The sequence below is a fragment of the Periplaneta americana genome, chromosome 8 (assembly GCF_040183065.1).
Source record: "Periplaneta americana isolate PAMFEO1 chromosome 8, P.americana_PAMFEO1_priV1, whole genome shotgun sequence".
Lineage (NCBI taxonomy): Eukaryota > Metazoa > Arthropoda > Insecta > Blattodea > Blattidae > Periplaneta > Periplaneta americana.
In genome coordinates, this window is record NC_091124.1 from 62350090 (window position 1) to 62365082 (window position 14993).

Consider the following 14993-nt stretch of genomic DNA (forward strand, 5'->3'; position numbering starts at 1 on the left):
AATTACTGGTAAATTTTAGGTGGAACATTCTTCCGCTTAATTGTATTGGATTTGATAAATGAAATTACATTTTCTTAAAATTAGTTGTAGCTATCGGTGTAGTTGAGTCGTCTGAGCCGCTTGCCTGCCGATTCGGGTGTGGGTTCGATTCCCGCTTAGACTGATTACCGGTTTTTTCCGAGGTTTTCCCAAACTTAAGGCGAATGTCAGGTAATCTATGACGAATCCTCGGCCTCATCTCACCAAATACCTTCTCGCTATCGCCAATTCCATCGACGCTAAATAACCGAATTGTTCATACAACGTCGTTAAATAACCAACTAAGAAAACATTAGTTGTCAGAAGCAACATCAGTAACTATAGAAGTCAAGTATTGAAGGCTGTTTATGATGTTTAAATTCGGCAAATTATGGCTGTTAATAAGATGCAGCCTAGGGCATATTATCAGGTATTTGCACTTTCTTCGTTATATATTATGCAAATATTCCCATTATATTAATTCTTTGAATATAATATTTTTATTGTACAGTAATGGCAAAAAAACCGGACCGACCCTTGTAACTGATACAAAAGAATCCTGTGCTGTGTATTGTGTCAAACTGTGGTAATTTCAATGTGGATAGTGAAGCCAGAGGTATGTACTGCTATTGAATGTAAAAATACGCAGTTATCTTTGCCGAATATAGGTAGAAATGTAATATTGATGCCAGATGAAAATAAAACTCTCAAAGTTTTTTCGTCTGTAAGTTTGAGGCACTGAAGGAAACAAAAGACGGTAATAATCGAACAAATGCAATAAATTTCATTGTTACAAGTAATTATACAAGGTGGATGTGTTTTGTGACTAGCAAAATTTGAATCTGTGACTCTGAAATCAGCTACAAGGGTCGGTCCGGTTTTTTTTTTTTTTGCCACTACTGTACAAGAATATTTATATTTCGATACGTTTATGAACAACTGTTGAGAAATGGAAGCCTCATTGTACGATACCTGTATAATTACTTCTTCTAACACATAAGCACTGGTGTTACCAGATAACTTACTTAAGCTGAACGCAGATAAGAAAAGTAAATATAATTATCATAAGCTATTCTAGTTCTGAAATCGGCTTGCGAGTTCAGATCTGGAATGCTTGTTTACTATTAGCACTAACTTGACAATGTATGAAATAGTAAATGTTGAGTTCAAGCAGAAGTTGGGATAGTGATATAGAGAGGATCAGATTAGTGGCAAAGGAAAGATCTTAAAATATTCACTTGCTTTTTAGGCCTACATGATTTTCACGTCCTTTCAAGAGAGTACGGGCTGATTGAGGAGCTGTGCGAGTTCCAATACTGTAAGGACTGAAAGGGGGACGTAACTTATGAAAATATGTAAAGGAGAGAAGTTTTTAGAGCTATTCCTTTCACTAAAATATTATTTAGCTGAAGTTACTGACCTACTCCAATCAAATTTATTTTAGTCCGTAAATGTAAAATGATCACTCTCGAGTTCTGCAAATATCCGTTTAATGAAGGCCGTGCAAATACGAGTAGTGTATGCTCTCAAAAGCAAATAGTATCTCGCTTCTGCCCACGTCACCGTGATGTCTTTGCAGACAAGAACCTGCTAAGAGCTCTTTGACTCGCGTTTCGAGAGCGACATCATGTTCTGACCGGACTTGACTTTACCGATCTACAAAACTGCAGAATCATTTTCATATACCTACTTTTGAGCAACCATAGTTTGTTTTAAAAAATGGGGCCTGTTATTCTTTCACCGCTCTTAACGCAACATTCTCATATTTTTTCATTACGATTAAAATAGGTTTTTGGACTTCCTTATATGTTTTGTGTAAAACTGCGTGACAGGTTTTCCCGCTTTTTCATTTGGCAGCTGTTATGTTTTCCCCTTAATCATCATCTTAACATCTCGGAATGAAATTTATTATTTTATAGACCTACTAAATAAATTAATTTAATAGACTAATTAGTGCTTTTTATTTTATTTTATTGGGTTATTTTACGACGCTGTATCAACATCTAGGTTATTTAGCGTCTGAATGAAATGAAGGTGATAATGCCGGTGAAATGAGTCCGGGGTCCAGCACCGAAAGTTACCCAGCATTTGCTCGTATTGGGTTGAGGGAAAACCCCGGAAAAAACCTCAACCAGGTAACTTGCCCCGAACGGGATTCGAACCCGGGCCACCTGGTTTCGCGGCCAGACGCGCTCACCGTTACTCCAAAGGTGTGGACAAATTAGTGCTGATGGTAAGTTTTAATGCTACGTTTTTTAATCCTCCTTGCGCAAATGTATGAAAATAGTTACTTAAATATGTAACAAGTACGCAAAGCTGCGTTTTAGCGGACGAACCTAGATATTTACGGACGAGGCACAGACGTGTTTCAAGCAGAATTTTTAGTAAAAGTTATCTGAATCTTAAAAAAAAAAGGTGTATTATTATTATTATTATTATTATTATTATTAAGCGTTGTATTAATGAAGTTACTTTCGTTACTATGGGATCACGCAATAATCTTTTCTGTCCAGTTATGTCACATGACAACGGTCTTTTTTTTTTTTTCCTCTCTGTGAGGCCGGGAGGGGAACATCCCTGTGTACCGCGTTCTGAGGTCTATTATGCGCCCCTGGGATGAGTTGCAAGCTCATCGACCGCACCTACGCCGAACCGACCTAACCTCTAACACTCTAATGACCAGTCCCGCCATCTCTCCAAGTCCGTGTACCATTCCACCCCAACAGCCCCCCCCAGATTATCCCCCTCAAACGGTCTGAGGTGTACACCACCCCTCTCGTCTCCTCAACGGTCTGAGGTGTAGGCCATCTCTCCCGTCGGGAGGGGAGTGGGTTCTGCTGCTGGGTCACAAGCTACCATGTTTTGACATATCCATGGAGGCCAGCCGAGAGCGTCAGAAGCTTTGGAGGGCTGCTGCAGGCGCGATCTGAAAACCAAGAAAGGCAACCGGAATGATATGGAAAGGATGATGGTGAGGGAAAGGAAGTGGCGAGAATGAGTGGGGTTCCATACGCCTGATATAGTTACCTGATATTCATCCATAGGCGTGAGGGGAAAAAACCCGAAAAAGCTTCACCCAAGCATCTCGTTCCAAGCGGAGAATCGAACCCCGGCCAGCTGGGTTCGGGGCGAAGACGCTACCACGAGACCACAGCGGTGGATACTGTCTTATTTATAAAGAACGCTTATATTTTTTGTTAAAATGAACTACATGCCGGAACAAGTTTTGTTGATGACTAAGAAATCGAAGCTCAGTTGCTGCCAACAAAATCGCGGGAGCAATACAGGAGTATCAATCATTTCGTTCATAATTTTCTACCCATTAAAACTAAGCATTCTCCAGTCTTCCCTATTTGCCGCCTTCTTCTTACTCTCCGCATACGATCCATATACTGTATCTTAATGTTATGTCATCTGATATCTTCTGCCCCGAACTCTTCAACCGTTCACCATTCCTTCCAGTGCATCCTTCATTAGGCAGTTTCTTCTCAGCCAGTGACCCATCCAACTTATTTTTCTCTTCCTGGTCAGTTTCAGCAATTATTTTTTCTTCTCTCACTCTTTCTAATACAGCTTCATTTCATATTCGGTATGTCCATTTCGGATGCTCCATTCTTCTCCTTGTCCTAATTTCAAATGCGAGGAATATATTGGATTTAAAAGAATGAAGTAAGGTTAATATGTCACTGTTGTAAAACGAAGATGTGGCGTTAAAATTTTTTTTCCGTCTGCGTGAAAAATCAAAAGTATCGAAAGTATCGTCAGTATCGTCAAAATGCTTTATGTTGGAAGACAAATTCATGTTCCTAATAAAATATTAACATCGATAAATTTTCAGAAGTGACTACTTTTTTAAAACGTATTTATGTGAATTTTTAAAAAATAAAATCAAGTGCTTTTGAATTTGTTGTTATATGACGTGTTTTATCAGTCCGCTAAAATGTTTTATGACAATTTTATAGGATTCAGTCCATAAAGTACCATTTTGCGAACTGTTATTAGTCTCAAAAGAAAATTTTCTCGATTATGGAACGAAGTCTTTCTGTACTGCGGTGTTAAGGTCTAATGTACTGCTTTCAGTGAAAGAATGACATGAGTATATTTTTACAAGAAATATGCATTTCCTGAGGTAGATCAGCAGTCTCCCAATAGTCATCAGATTGAAAGACAAATCTCGGCAAAGTAATATGGTCTCGCTCTAGGCGTCTCCAGTGTTCACTGGTCCATGATAGAGAGGAATTTGTATCATCTCCGTCTTATGTCACCGAAGATCGTACACTAATATAATCATACGAAATGAGACGAACTATAAGGTAAGATGTTGGTGGAATGGAATTTGTGAAGTTTATTTTCCAGGAGACCCTTTTACTATCCGTTGTCCATCACGTGTTACACCAGTTATCGCACGGAATCTAACTCGAATTCGCAGTATGATGAAACCACACACTAATTCTAACATACCGTAGGAGTTTACGGTTGCGTGCTTAATGGAATTATATTGCCATAAATGTTCAAGGTCACAGCAGGAAAATGTGGCATCTATTACAGGATGTGGTGAGAGAAATAATGCGGTATTTAAAATGTAATCCATATAAGACACTGTCACGACATTGTATTCTACGATTGATTGGTGGATATTAATGTTGTTGCATTGCACACTGAAAAAATACAGCAATGAAGTACATCTGTTGTGCTAATGTTACAACTGTTCATCAGTTCGATAAACTTGTGAAATAACCCATATACAGGGTGTTTGGTGGAGAGGAAAAACAAATATAATGCTAAAAATTCATATAAACTCTTGCCTCACTTGATCTTGGTTCCAAGTTATGTTTGTACTTTAATAATTTGGAGCTGATTACCATGACAGGAAGTGCTCAGAGTAGTCATCGTCACCCTGAATGAAAGCCTGCAGTTGTGGACTCCTGTATTCTTAAAAGAAATACCAGAAGTTATTAATATTTAATATTAATATTTGAGGAGAAAAATTCGCTCCGGCGCCGGGATCGAACCCGGGTCCTTGGTTCTACGTACCAAGCGCTCTGACCAGTGAGCTACGCCGAATTCAATCCACAGCACCGGACCGAACCCTCCTCCTTCGATGTTTCCCTTTGTGGCCTGACTCCAAGTTAGGCATATATGTTGACGTATATGCACAATGTCAATTGCCATCATATTAGGAGCGCACTCATTTGAGTGACTTGTTTGGCCGGGATTGCGTAGTTAAGTGCACAGTAATCTGTACAGGCATAAGCACTGCAGCTATGAGAATATTATAGAATTATTACAGATATTATTCTATAGGCCATGTTAATATTTCTATAGTACCAGAAGTTATGTCGCATAAATTAGCAGCAGTCTTGGAAACGCCAACAAAGTATTTCAGTGTTAGAATGGGTTCTGAATATACAGTTATCAAGTGGCCGCACTAATAAAACTCCAACGGATTTAGGTCTGGAGATCGGGCAGGCCAACCATAGTATACCTAGAAAATAGGTCGAGAGATTGCTCATGTGCACAGTTCAGTTTACTTTAACTCGGCAACAAGGACACATGGGACAAATTTGTAGGCCTATATGAACTTTTGTTTCAGTGTATCTCCCCTCTTAGGAAACATTCCATTGTAAAATCTGAGAACTTCCTTTTTGCAGGTGACAAGTTCCGCTTGGTGCTGGCAACCACTCTGCGCGAGGACGGATATCCTGACAGCGGCGACTGGAACCCCATGGACACTGAGGGCTCCCGCGCCGACAGCTTCGAGTACGTCATGTACGGCAAGATATACCGCATCGAGGGCGACGAGACCTCCACAGAGCCGTCCAGCAGGCTGTAAGTCTCTGCGATATTAATTTAATTTGAAATGTGCAGTCGGTGGAATAGAGCGCATTAGAAGAAACTTGGTAAAAGGACGTTCGACAGCTTACGAGGGGAAGGGTAAAGAGTCTATTCCGTGATACCGCGTTCATGTTTGCGTGATTACGTATTAAGGAAGCAGCTGTGGGTAGTTGGAAGTTATTCCCCGGAGGCGACGCGCAGTGTGTGGACAGTGTAAAAGAAAAAAAACCCTCACTTGTGATGTTACTCTGTTTTGCACTTAGATGTACCGTTGATTTTAAAGTTCAACCAATTATATTGACACCAATTAGTCGTGGCATATCCACGCTTCGTGGAATTTATAGGCGTGAGTTCGAGTCCCATCAATGGTTCAGTTGTTTATATTCCCTGTGCTGTGTTGGCATCTTGTTTTTATAGCATAGACACGGAGTTGTTTTGCCCACGACTTAGTGTTTGTCACGACCTAATGTATAGGTCTCAATGTCACCATAAAGGAAACGAACAGTGCATTATTTTGAACATTCTTTCCCGTACTATCGTCCATAGTATTTAGTTAATATGAAAATTGATAATTAAGGAAAGTTGTGGAAGAAATTTGAGACGCCATTTTACTCTTTTATACAGAGAAGGGACCGAGACTTATTGTACTTTTATGAGTCTGAATGGTCGTTTTCTTGTAAATATCGTCTCTCAGCTACGTGGTGCCATTTTGCGATTCAACTATGTAAACTCAAAGTCCGATGAAGTCCCACTAGTGCGCCCTTTATTATCACGTTGCTATCATCGACAGTTGATGTGAAGGGAAATTGTCACATGTCTGGCACGTAGCATAAGAATAGGGATAGGAATAACGTAACTGTCACATTTGTTCTATACAAGAAGTATCACAAGACATTATAATGTATAAATGAAGGGTTCAGAACCATAGTGGGCCAAGCGCCATTTACTAAAACCATAGAAAACAAGGGTTAAAATGAAGTTATTACCATAATTCAATGAAAACATATACAGTAGCAAGTAATATAAAGTATACTCATTCAGACTAAATGATACGTTAATCTTCATTAAACTATGGTATTCACTTAACTTTAACCCTTGCTTTCTCCGTTTTTAATAAATGGCGCTTGGCCCACTATGGCTCTGAACCCTTCAAATAATGAGTGATAAATGCAGCAACATATTTTAACTTTGACCATTGGAAAAGAAAATGATTGATGCAGGAGGACTCAAAGGCCTGTTGGTCTTTACGCTAAACTCAGAGCTCGCCGACTGTCGCCGATGATAGTGACCCGATAATACCCACCCGAAAGCTTAGGCCTACTACGCTTTGTCAGAATGATACTATCTGTGCATCAGTTACAATATTATATCCAGCTGCGCGATTTTAGTATATACTAATGAGATATTTATTATTATTATTATTATTATTATTATTATTATTATTATTATTATTATTATTATTATTATTATTATTATTATTAGGGCCTATTGTGTTTGTGAATATGGAAATTGAGAGTGGTGGTAGATGGAGGGAAACGGGAGAACCCGAGAAAAACCCTCACGAAACTTGGCTTTTTTTACTATAAATACGAGTCCGCCATCGCCGGGATTTGAACCCGAGCCCGGTCATCGTAAGCAGTATTCTCCCAACTGAGCTACCGAGGCGACTCGGGAAGCTCTAGTTATACCAAAATTCTCACTTTTCTTGTCAATTACAATTTTTGTACTAATCTTAATATCAGCATAATTCATTTTTCAGTTCCATGAAGTCAAGTATTATCAGTTGTCAAAACCAGAAAAAACATCCATAATTTTTATTATTGCGCAGAAAAGCAGGCGGCAGTCTCCAATCAAATAAGTTGTATCAATTATTTACGGTGGCCTGTGACAGGTATGCCATTTCTTACCATATTTACGTAAGTAACCGATGCGTTGCGCATGCTATTTCCTGCTCTATTTCCTAAACAGCCAAGGTTACGCTAATTTGCTAAAGAATTATTCATGTAACTGTCTGTTAGACTCTAAAATCATTTGCGGAAATTTTCGATTAGTTAAGGTAGGTCAAGGGTCACGACCCGACTCTTTGCCAGTCATTACACCCTCATCAGCACTTCTCATCTATCATTTTCCCGCTACAAGTCCGCCATCTGTTCGATGAAGGAGCGCACTCGACAAAGCTGCACCCGCTGGATGCGACGGTAAACTATTATTATGTACAGTATTTATTTTCGGAAAAATTCGTTCCGGCACCAGTAACTATTATGTGGTGAAATACCGGCAAAAAAGAAGTGAAAGTATATCGTCGCTGCGCCTCCGAATTCCGCTATGTGTTTTTTTTTTAATATTTTGCAGGAGAATGAAAAAAGCATTGCCACTTTCAATTCAATTCCTTGATGTTCAAAGCTACTTTCGCTATATTTTCATCATTTATGATAGAAATTATACCGAATGTAGATTTGAAAATTAAGGGATATAAGAGTGACAATGCTTTTTACTTTCTTCTGCAAAATCTTATTAAAAACACACAGCGGATTTTGAAGGCTCAGCGACTATATCCTACATCGCAATGATATTCAAGTTATGAATATTCATATACCTTAAAAGTCGAATTTGATTCATATAAAGGATGGATGGAAGTAATATAACTGTACATATTTTAACAACTTGGCACAATAAACAATTTTAATACTATATTAGTCCCAAAAAAATTCCGCTGAAGTCTAAAGGTTAACACTGTTTTGCTTGATAAGTACTATCCGTACGATTATGATTGAGGTTTTGGCTGATATGTACTGGGTACATCTATTATCAGGCAGTACTCCTTCAGTTGACTGTATGTGTGGGAGGAAGAACAATATTGTTTGTGTACATCGAAGTCTGATTAGTGTAATATGTAGCTAGTCAACGATGTATACAATGGAGAGGGCCCATCCTACCCCATTATTTCCTGGCTTAGTTGCCTCATGGTATCACTTGTGAGGTTCAGACCTGTCTTCGGACAGTTGTCTAAACAACATTAGAGAAACTGATAAGAAATGAAATACCCCTTTGCCTTTTTTACATAAAACGGACGGTTTTCTTGCAAATCAAATAAAAATATTAACTCGTGTCGTCATTTCTTGCCATTACTAAGTTTGGCAACTCTACTGCGGTGACTAAAGGATGGAACGCTGCTATTCAGACCGAGTGCTTGCGCGTTTTCATAGGTGAGCCAGAGGTGCGCTGTTGCCAAACTACGCAGACTTTCACCCTAATTTTAATTAGAAAATGTATTGTAGGTTTTTTTTATTTATTTTAATATTTTCTACTGCCTCTTTCAATTTGCAGAGTTCTATCACTTCCACCCTTTATAATTCCACAAAACTGAATATAAATTAATAATTTCGATTACTCGACGTTCATAATCGGCGCCATGAAGATGCTTGGTGCGGTATGGAGAATAGAGCTGTATGCTTTCTTGTCCTCAGCACTAGAATGAGGTGGTGTGGTCGACACCACTCTCCGACCACCTCTTACCTCCGGAAAATACTCTGTAATCAGTTTGATAGGAGGCTGACTGAACCTCGGGGCCGTTCTGGAAGTCTGGCAGCGAGAAAATCCCGTCATCATTCGGGTTGAATACAGAACCTTCCAGCCCGCAGCTACTATAATGGGTATAAATAATAGACACAGTAGCTATATTTCGTATAATATCTAGCGTGTAGGGTCAAGTTGTTAGATCCGACACTAGAAATGGAACGCAAAGAAAATTTCATGAAACTGTATCACTCCCAACATTCTTGAAACTAAGTGAATCTTGAAAAATTAGATGGAGTAATAAAAATAGAGTAGGGGAGACTGTTATACCTTTAAACAAGTTTCACTTTTTTATTTTTTTTTTTAATTTGGGAAATGAAATTTTTTAAATAAAAAATGCTTGAAATAATTATTGAATATTACTTTACAACTTCCTGTATGTATTTTCCTGTTTTATAGATCTATTAAGGATGGAAAAATAAAATGAAGGGATATGCAATGTGTTCCAAGGTACAACAGTTTCATGTACCTTGAAACATTCCCTCTTGTAAGTTGGAACACATGGAATATATGTGGGAATATAGCTGTAAAAACTGACAATCATATTTAAAATGTATTTGCCATCATAAACCAGAGCAGGCTTCTCTGATTGAGATGTTATTTCCTGGAGGAGCAATAACTGCTTCAACAGCTTTCTTCAAGGCATCCGTATCATCCTCTTAACTCCAGACTTAGGCCTACTTCGTGACATGATATTAAAATAAAAGAAATGCAAAAACCGATAGTATCGTGTACCTTGGAACATGTTCCATGATACAAGATGTTTTGTGTTCAAAGGTACAAGAGGTGCACGTTTAAACAAATATGGCTCCCAAAACTAGAGATTCGAATAAATCATGTTATTACTCATAGATAGTAATAAATACAATTTGGTTTCGTGTTATAAAACATATATCAATGAACGAAAATTTCTTTTGCCCACGGAACTCACACTTTGCAGTAAATCAAACCGAAACCACGACCAGAGCTACTTAGCGGCTTTCTCTACAGTCTACATCAGTTTGAGTCCTCTAGATAGCAGCAAAAATTAAAAAAACAAAAAATGTTCAAAGGTACACAATGCTGAAGGCACAACAATCTCCCCTATGTAAAATGGGAAAATGGATTTTAAGTTCTTAGACCAAACGTTCCATTGCTCGAACTTTGACTTTCCACACTTGCGATCCGAGTAGCAGTAGTAGATCTAGTAGTATTTTATCTTATTTAATGACGCTTTTAACCGCAGTAGTTATTCACCATCGACATTCAGTGTAGGCGAAAAATTACCGATGAATTTTGCTCCATTCATCATGCGGATCTTTATCCCACACGGCAGGCTAAAGGACTGAAACACTGGCATTTAGGGAAGAAATTCTGAAACTGCGAACTAGGCCTACAGACAATGAAATGAAGCACGAACAAAGAAATGTGGTTGCGATTAATATTTTAACGTATATTATTACTAATGTACAAGTCCAATAGTATATCAGAATAGTGAAAAATTTAAAATACGTCATTATTTCCAGTACATAAGACGGAGAAACACCAAATGTTGTATGAACACAGCGTCTGTTATGGCAGTCGTTACCTCAACAATGCAGTCACTTGGAAATTCAGGAAACCAAAATATTTAGGGTAGGATCTTTACCCCATGCGGGTCATTAGTTACTTTACACAGGAAAAGAAATACCAACGATATAAGATCGAAAAGTATCGCCTATAAACCTAAGGGATGAAGAAACCAAGGAAGACCTTGGAAAAGATGGTCGCATCAGGCTAGTCTAAACCATTTTTTTTTCTTTGCGTGCCATTTACTTTTTGCTGAGGAAATTTATGTGCCAGTTCAACCCCATAATCTCTAAATAAACTCAAGAAGCATATTTTCTGTTCACAGATTCACTTGAGCTGAAATGTTGAATAATTAAGGCAGCTGACGTTCTATTAGTACTAATGGTGCAGGATTGAAACATGAAGGGTTTAAATATGGTCTTCACCACAAAGACGAGACAGTAATTCGTGTTCATGCACCAGCTGGCTCCCTTGCCTTTCGAGTTCGCATTGTCTACTCGCAAGACGTAGGCGAATTGCAGCTTGCATTTTAATTGAGTTAAAGGCTGACTTTGCATTCATTTATGTTTAACGGCTTTAATAAGACTTTTTACGCCATAAAAATTTTCTTCTAGAGTTTTATTTGACACTGAAACGAACATTGCAAAATTTCGATGTAATATGTGCAACAAAATTATAAAAACTATGTCTTTATCCATGTATATGTGTGTGATTTTTGCAGTCCTTGAAGCTTTAAAATCTGCCTTACGATTGGTTGTTTCTTATTGTCGACGTTGTTTCCGGCTTAATGCTGTACATGTATCCAAACAGTAGTTCAAGTCTTTTAGCCTTTCGTCCGACCTTCAACCTGGAGGAGCATGTTTCTGACTCCCCTGTAAGCAGGATAGCTATACATTCAGTATTAGATAGTTCAAGTTCTTCGGGATCGCCGCTCCGTTGTCCACAATGTGTTCTGTGGGGACAGACAAATAGTAGACCTACATGTTTTTTTTCACCATTTTTGTGTTGTAATATAAATTGTATTACTAACTGACGCAGAGTACAAGATGCTGGTAAGAATACATAAGGCAAGCATGCACATTTGTAAGTTAAATCCTAGATCATATATTTATGTAACAGATTGCTCATCCCTATGTTAAAATCGGCAACACTTTGAACAACCGCCAGGGTCGCCTCCCGTCCGCCGTAAACGAACACAAGATGGCAGTACAGTCACTAATGCAATTCAAACCGGAGTTATGACGTGACTCTTTATGTAACAACTAGATGGCAGCATAGTAAACCTAACAAAAGTTACCGTCAAAGCCTATAAGGCCGAGCAATATGGGTATACATGATCTAGGGTTAAATGAAAACGAAGCATTACACAAGTGAACGGAATAGTAGGCCTATGTTATGAAACTAGTTCATAATGTCATCCTTTATTGCATGAGCCAATGTTTAGGTCTTTCGTTTCCTAATGTTGACGAATTCAATATCTTTATATAACATAATGAACTTATTTCGTAGGCTATTTTTATTACAGCTTTATAAAACAATTAAAGAAATAACGTACCAAATTTGTAATGACGGATAGTTTGATTTAGTGGTCTATGAAGAAAGACGTTGCTATGACAAATGAGGTATTAAATATTAATTATTATTACACGGAAAGTCGTTTAATAATGTTTTATGGAACAATTTATGTCATAATATAACTTATTACGTTTTAGTTGGCATGATAATACCCTCCTGAGTCCTGAGACATTTTTTGTTTTAGTTTTAAAGTTCAGTATAATTCTACACTACAAAGAAAGTCACTGCCATGAGGGAAAATGCTGAAAAAATTCTGCAGGTTACAGTTAGGACACAAATGCAGGTATATTATACTATACGTCGGGTCTCTGCACATAGGCCTATATTTTACATCATAATTTTTTTACCCTTAAAATATAACGTTTACTATATACTTCGAAGTCATATCCTACGGTGTCTTGGCGTTGAGTTGCTGGTCGCCATTTTATTTACAAATAGTTGAAACACACACTCCAATGATTTATGTATGTATGTACACTGCAAGTGGACAAACACCCGGTGTCAGTGGTAACTTAAATTACACACAATAAAAATAATATACAATACAATTAAAATACATAATACAAATAATACACAATAATTACATTTATAATAATGCATAAAATAACCTAATTAATAATTGAACCCAATTTTCTACTCCAACCCACATATGTAGGCCTATAGGCCCTACATAAGTTGATACTTATAACCTTTCACTTCACTTCACTTCACTTCACTTCACTTCACTTCACTTCACTTCACTTCACTTCACTCTCATCTCACTCACTGCACTGGCACTAAGACATTTCACTGACACTTTAGAACAGATTTCACTGATACTATGGAACACAGTATAAATTATCACTGATCGAAACTATTCACTGCCATTGTAAACCATAACTTCACTGATTCACCACGCTTCACTGATACAATAGTTCAAATAAGACAAAACATTTACACCCTTATTCATACTTATAAACAGAAGTATATTAAACTGAACACAACATTAAATTGAACAACTACATTAAACTGATAATGATTGAATCGATCTCCTTGTGCTTCCTGTAAGTCCCAAGAGATGTCAGGAGCTTGACAAGTGCAGACAAGAAGTGATCGATAACGATTCCATATAGTGGCAAATTTGAAACTAAATGCATGTTTGAAGTATAGTATACTATACTCCAGGACCCAGGAAGATATTTTACGGCACTGCTGCAATAATAATGGTGGACGAAAAAACATTTAGATTATGAGACCAAAATGTTCGTAGACAATTCTTAGAAATAACCACCCTGTGGAATATAAGCCCTCCAAAACAACATGTGTAGAGTAAGAGGTCGGAATGTGCCGATATTTTGTATTCTTATTGTTGAAGTGGATGATAATGATTATTTGTTGAAAGCATATTTTATAATCCTTTGAACTAGTCACTTTTGGTTATGTATACAGTGTATTTCAGGAGGTATAATATCTTGTACGAGGAAAAAGTTAATAAAAGCTTTGGAACCGGTTGAGAGATCATCTTTTTATGTTTTTTTTTTCTATGGCATAAGATTGAGTACCGATATAAATTAAATAGAGGAACTTAATGCACGAACGTTCGTGATATGTAGAAGAATTACTGTTATTTGAATACGAACAAAATCATCCCCGTGTCTAAGACCTTGATGATGCACCATATGGACACATATAGCCATCCGTGGTCCAAAGTAATGAATTTGAGTCTGAAAAATAAATTATAATTATAATTTTGTAATAAAGTATAATTATAATTACGTAGCCTATCTCTTATTTAGTCTTTTATTTAATATATGTGGTTAAATATTGATATAAGTCACCGTCTGATAGGACCAGATATATCCTCATAGGGCGACAACAATACTGTGATTTGGAAATTGGTGGACTTAGAGCAAGAAAACCTAAGAAATCGTACCCCAACGCTAAGTTTAAATTACAAAAAGAATTACTTCATTTACTTTCTTAATATCAGCAAACTAATATTAATAGTAGACTTATTATTGTTGTCATTATTATTATTATTATTATTATTATTATTATTATTATTATTATTATACCATCATTTTCGGACTATAGTGTACCTATTTGTGACTTATGATGGACGAGAAATATAGAAACACTACTACTATGTCAAAAAGTGATTTTTTTTAATGTGGACACAGAAAATGGAATTATCTGCTATCAGAATATTTTATACAGGTAATAATACCTTAGAATTCATGTGGGTGGTGTTCAAAATTTGTGCATCGTATAACTCATTTGCACATATAGGCTATGCACAAACTATAAATGTGTTGTTCATTTTTTTTCATAGTGGACTAAAATAAAAATTTAATTAAACATCACTTTGTCTCATTGTACCTTAAATACAGTAGCCGTATTTTTAAGTAAAGTTGTGTTGTATTATCTGCAATGGCATTAAAAATCCTCACTATTGACATTGG

At 37.2% G+C, this 14993-nt stretch overlaps 1 protein-coding gene across 9 annotated transcripts in view; it reads left to right on the plus strand.

Moving 5' to 3' along the window:
* Positions 1-14993, plus strand: part of Polr2H (DNA-directed RNA polymerases I, II, and III subunit Rpb8) — a 603575-nt gene that overhangs the window by 492266 nt on the left and 96316 nt on the right. For all 9 annotated transcript variants that reach the window (XM_069832956.1, XM_069832959.1, XM_069832960.1 and 6 more), the window contains one exon: positions 5670-5847. In XM_069832956.1, the coding sequence (XP_069689057.1) occupies positions 5670-5847 (178 nt within the window). The remainder of the gene's footprint in view (positions 1-5669; positions 5848-14993) is intronic.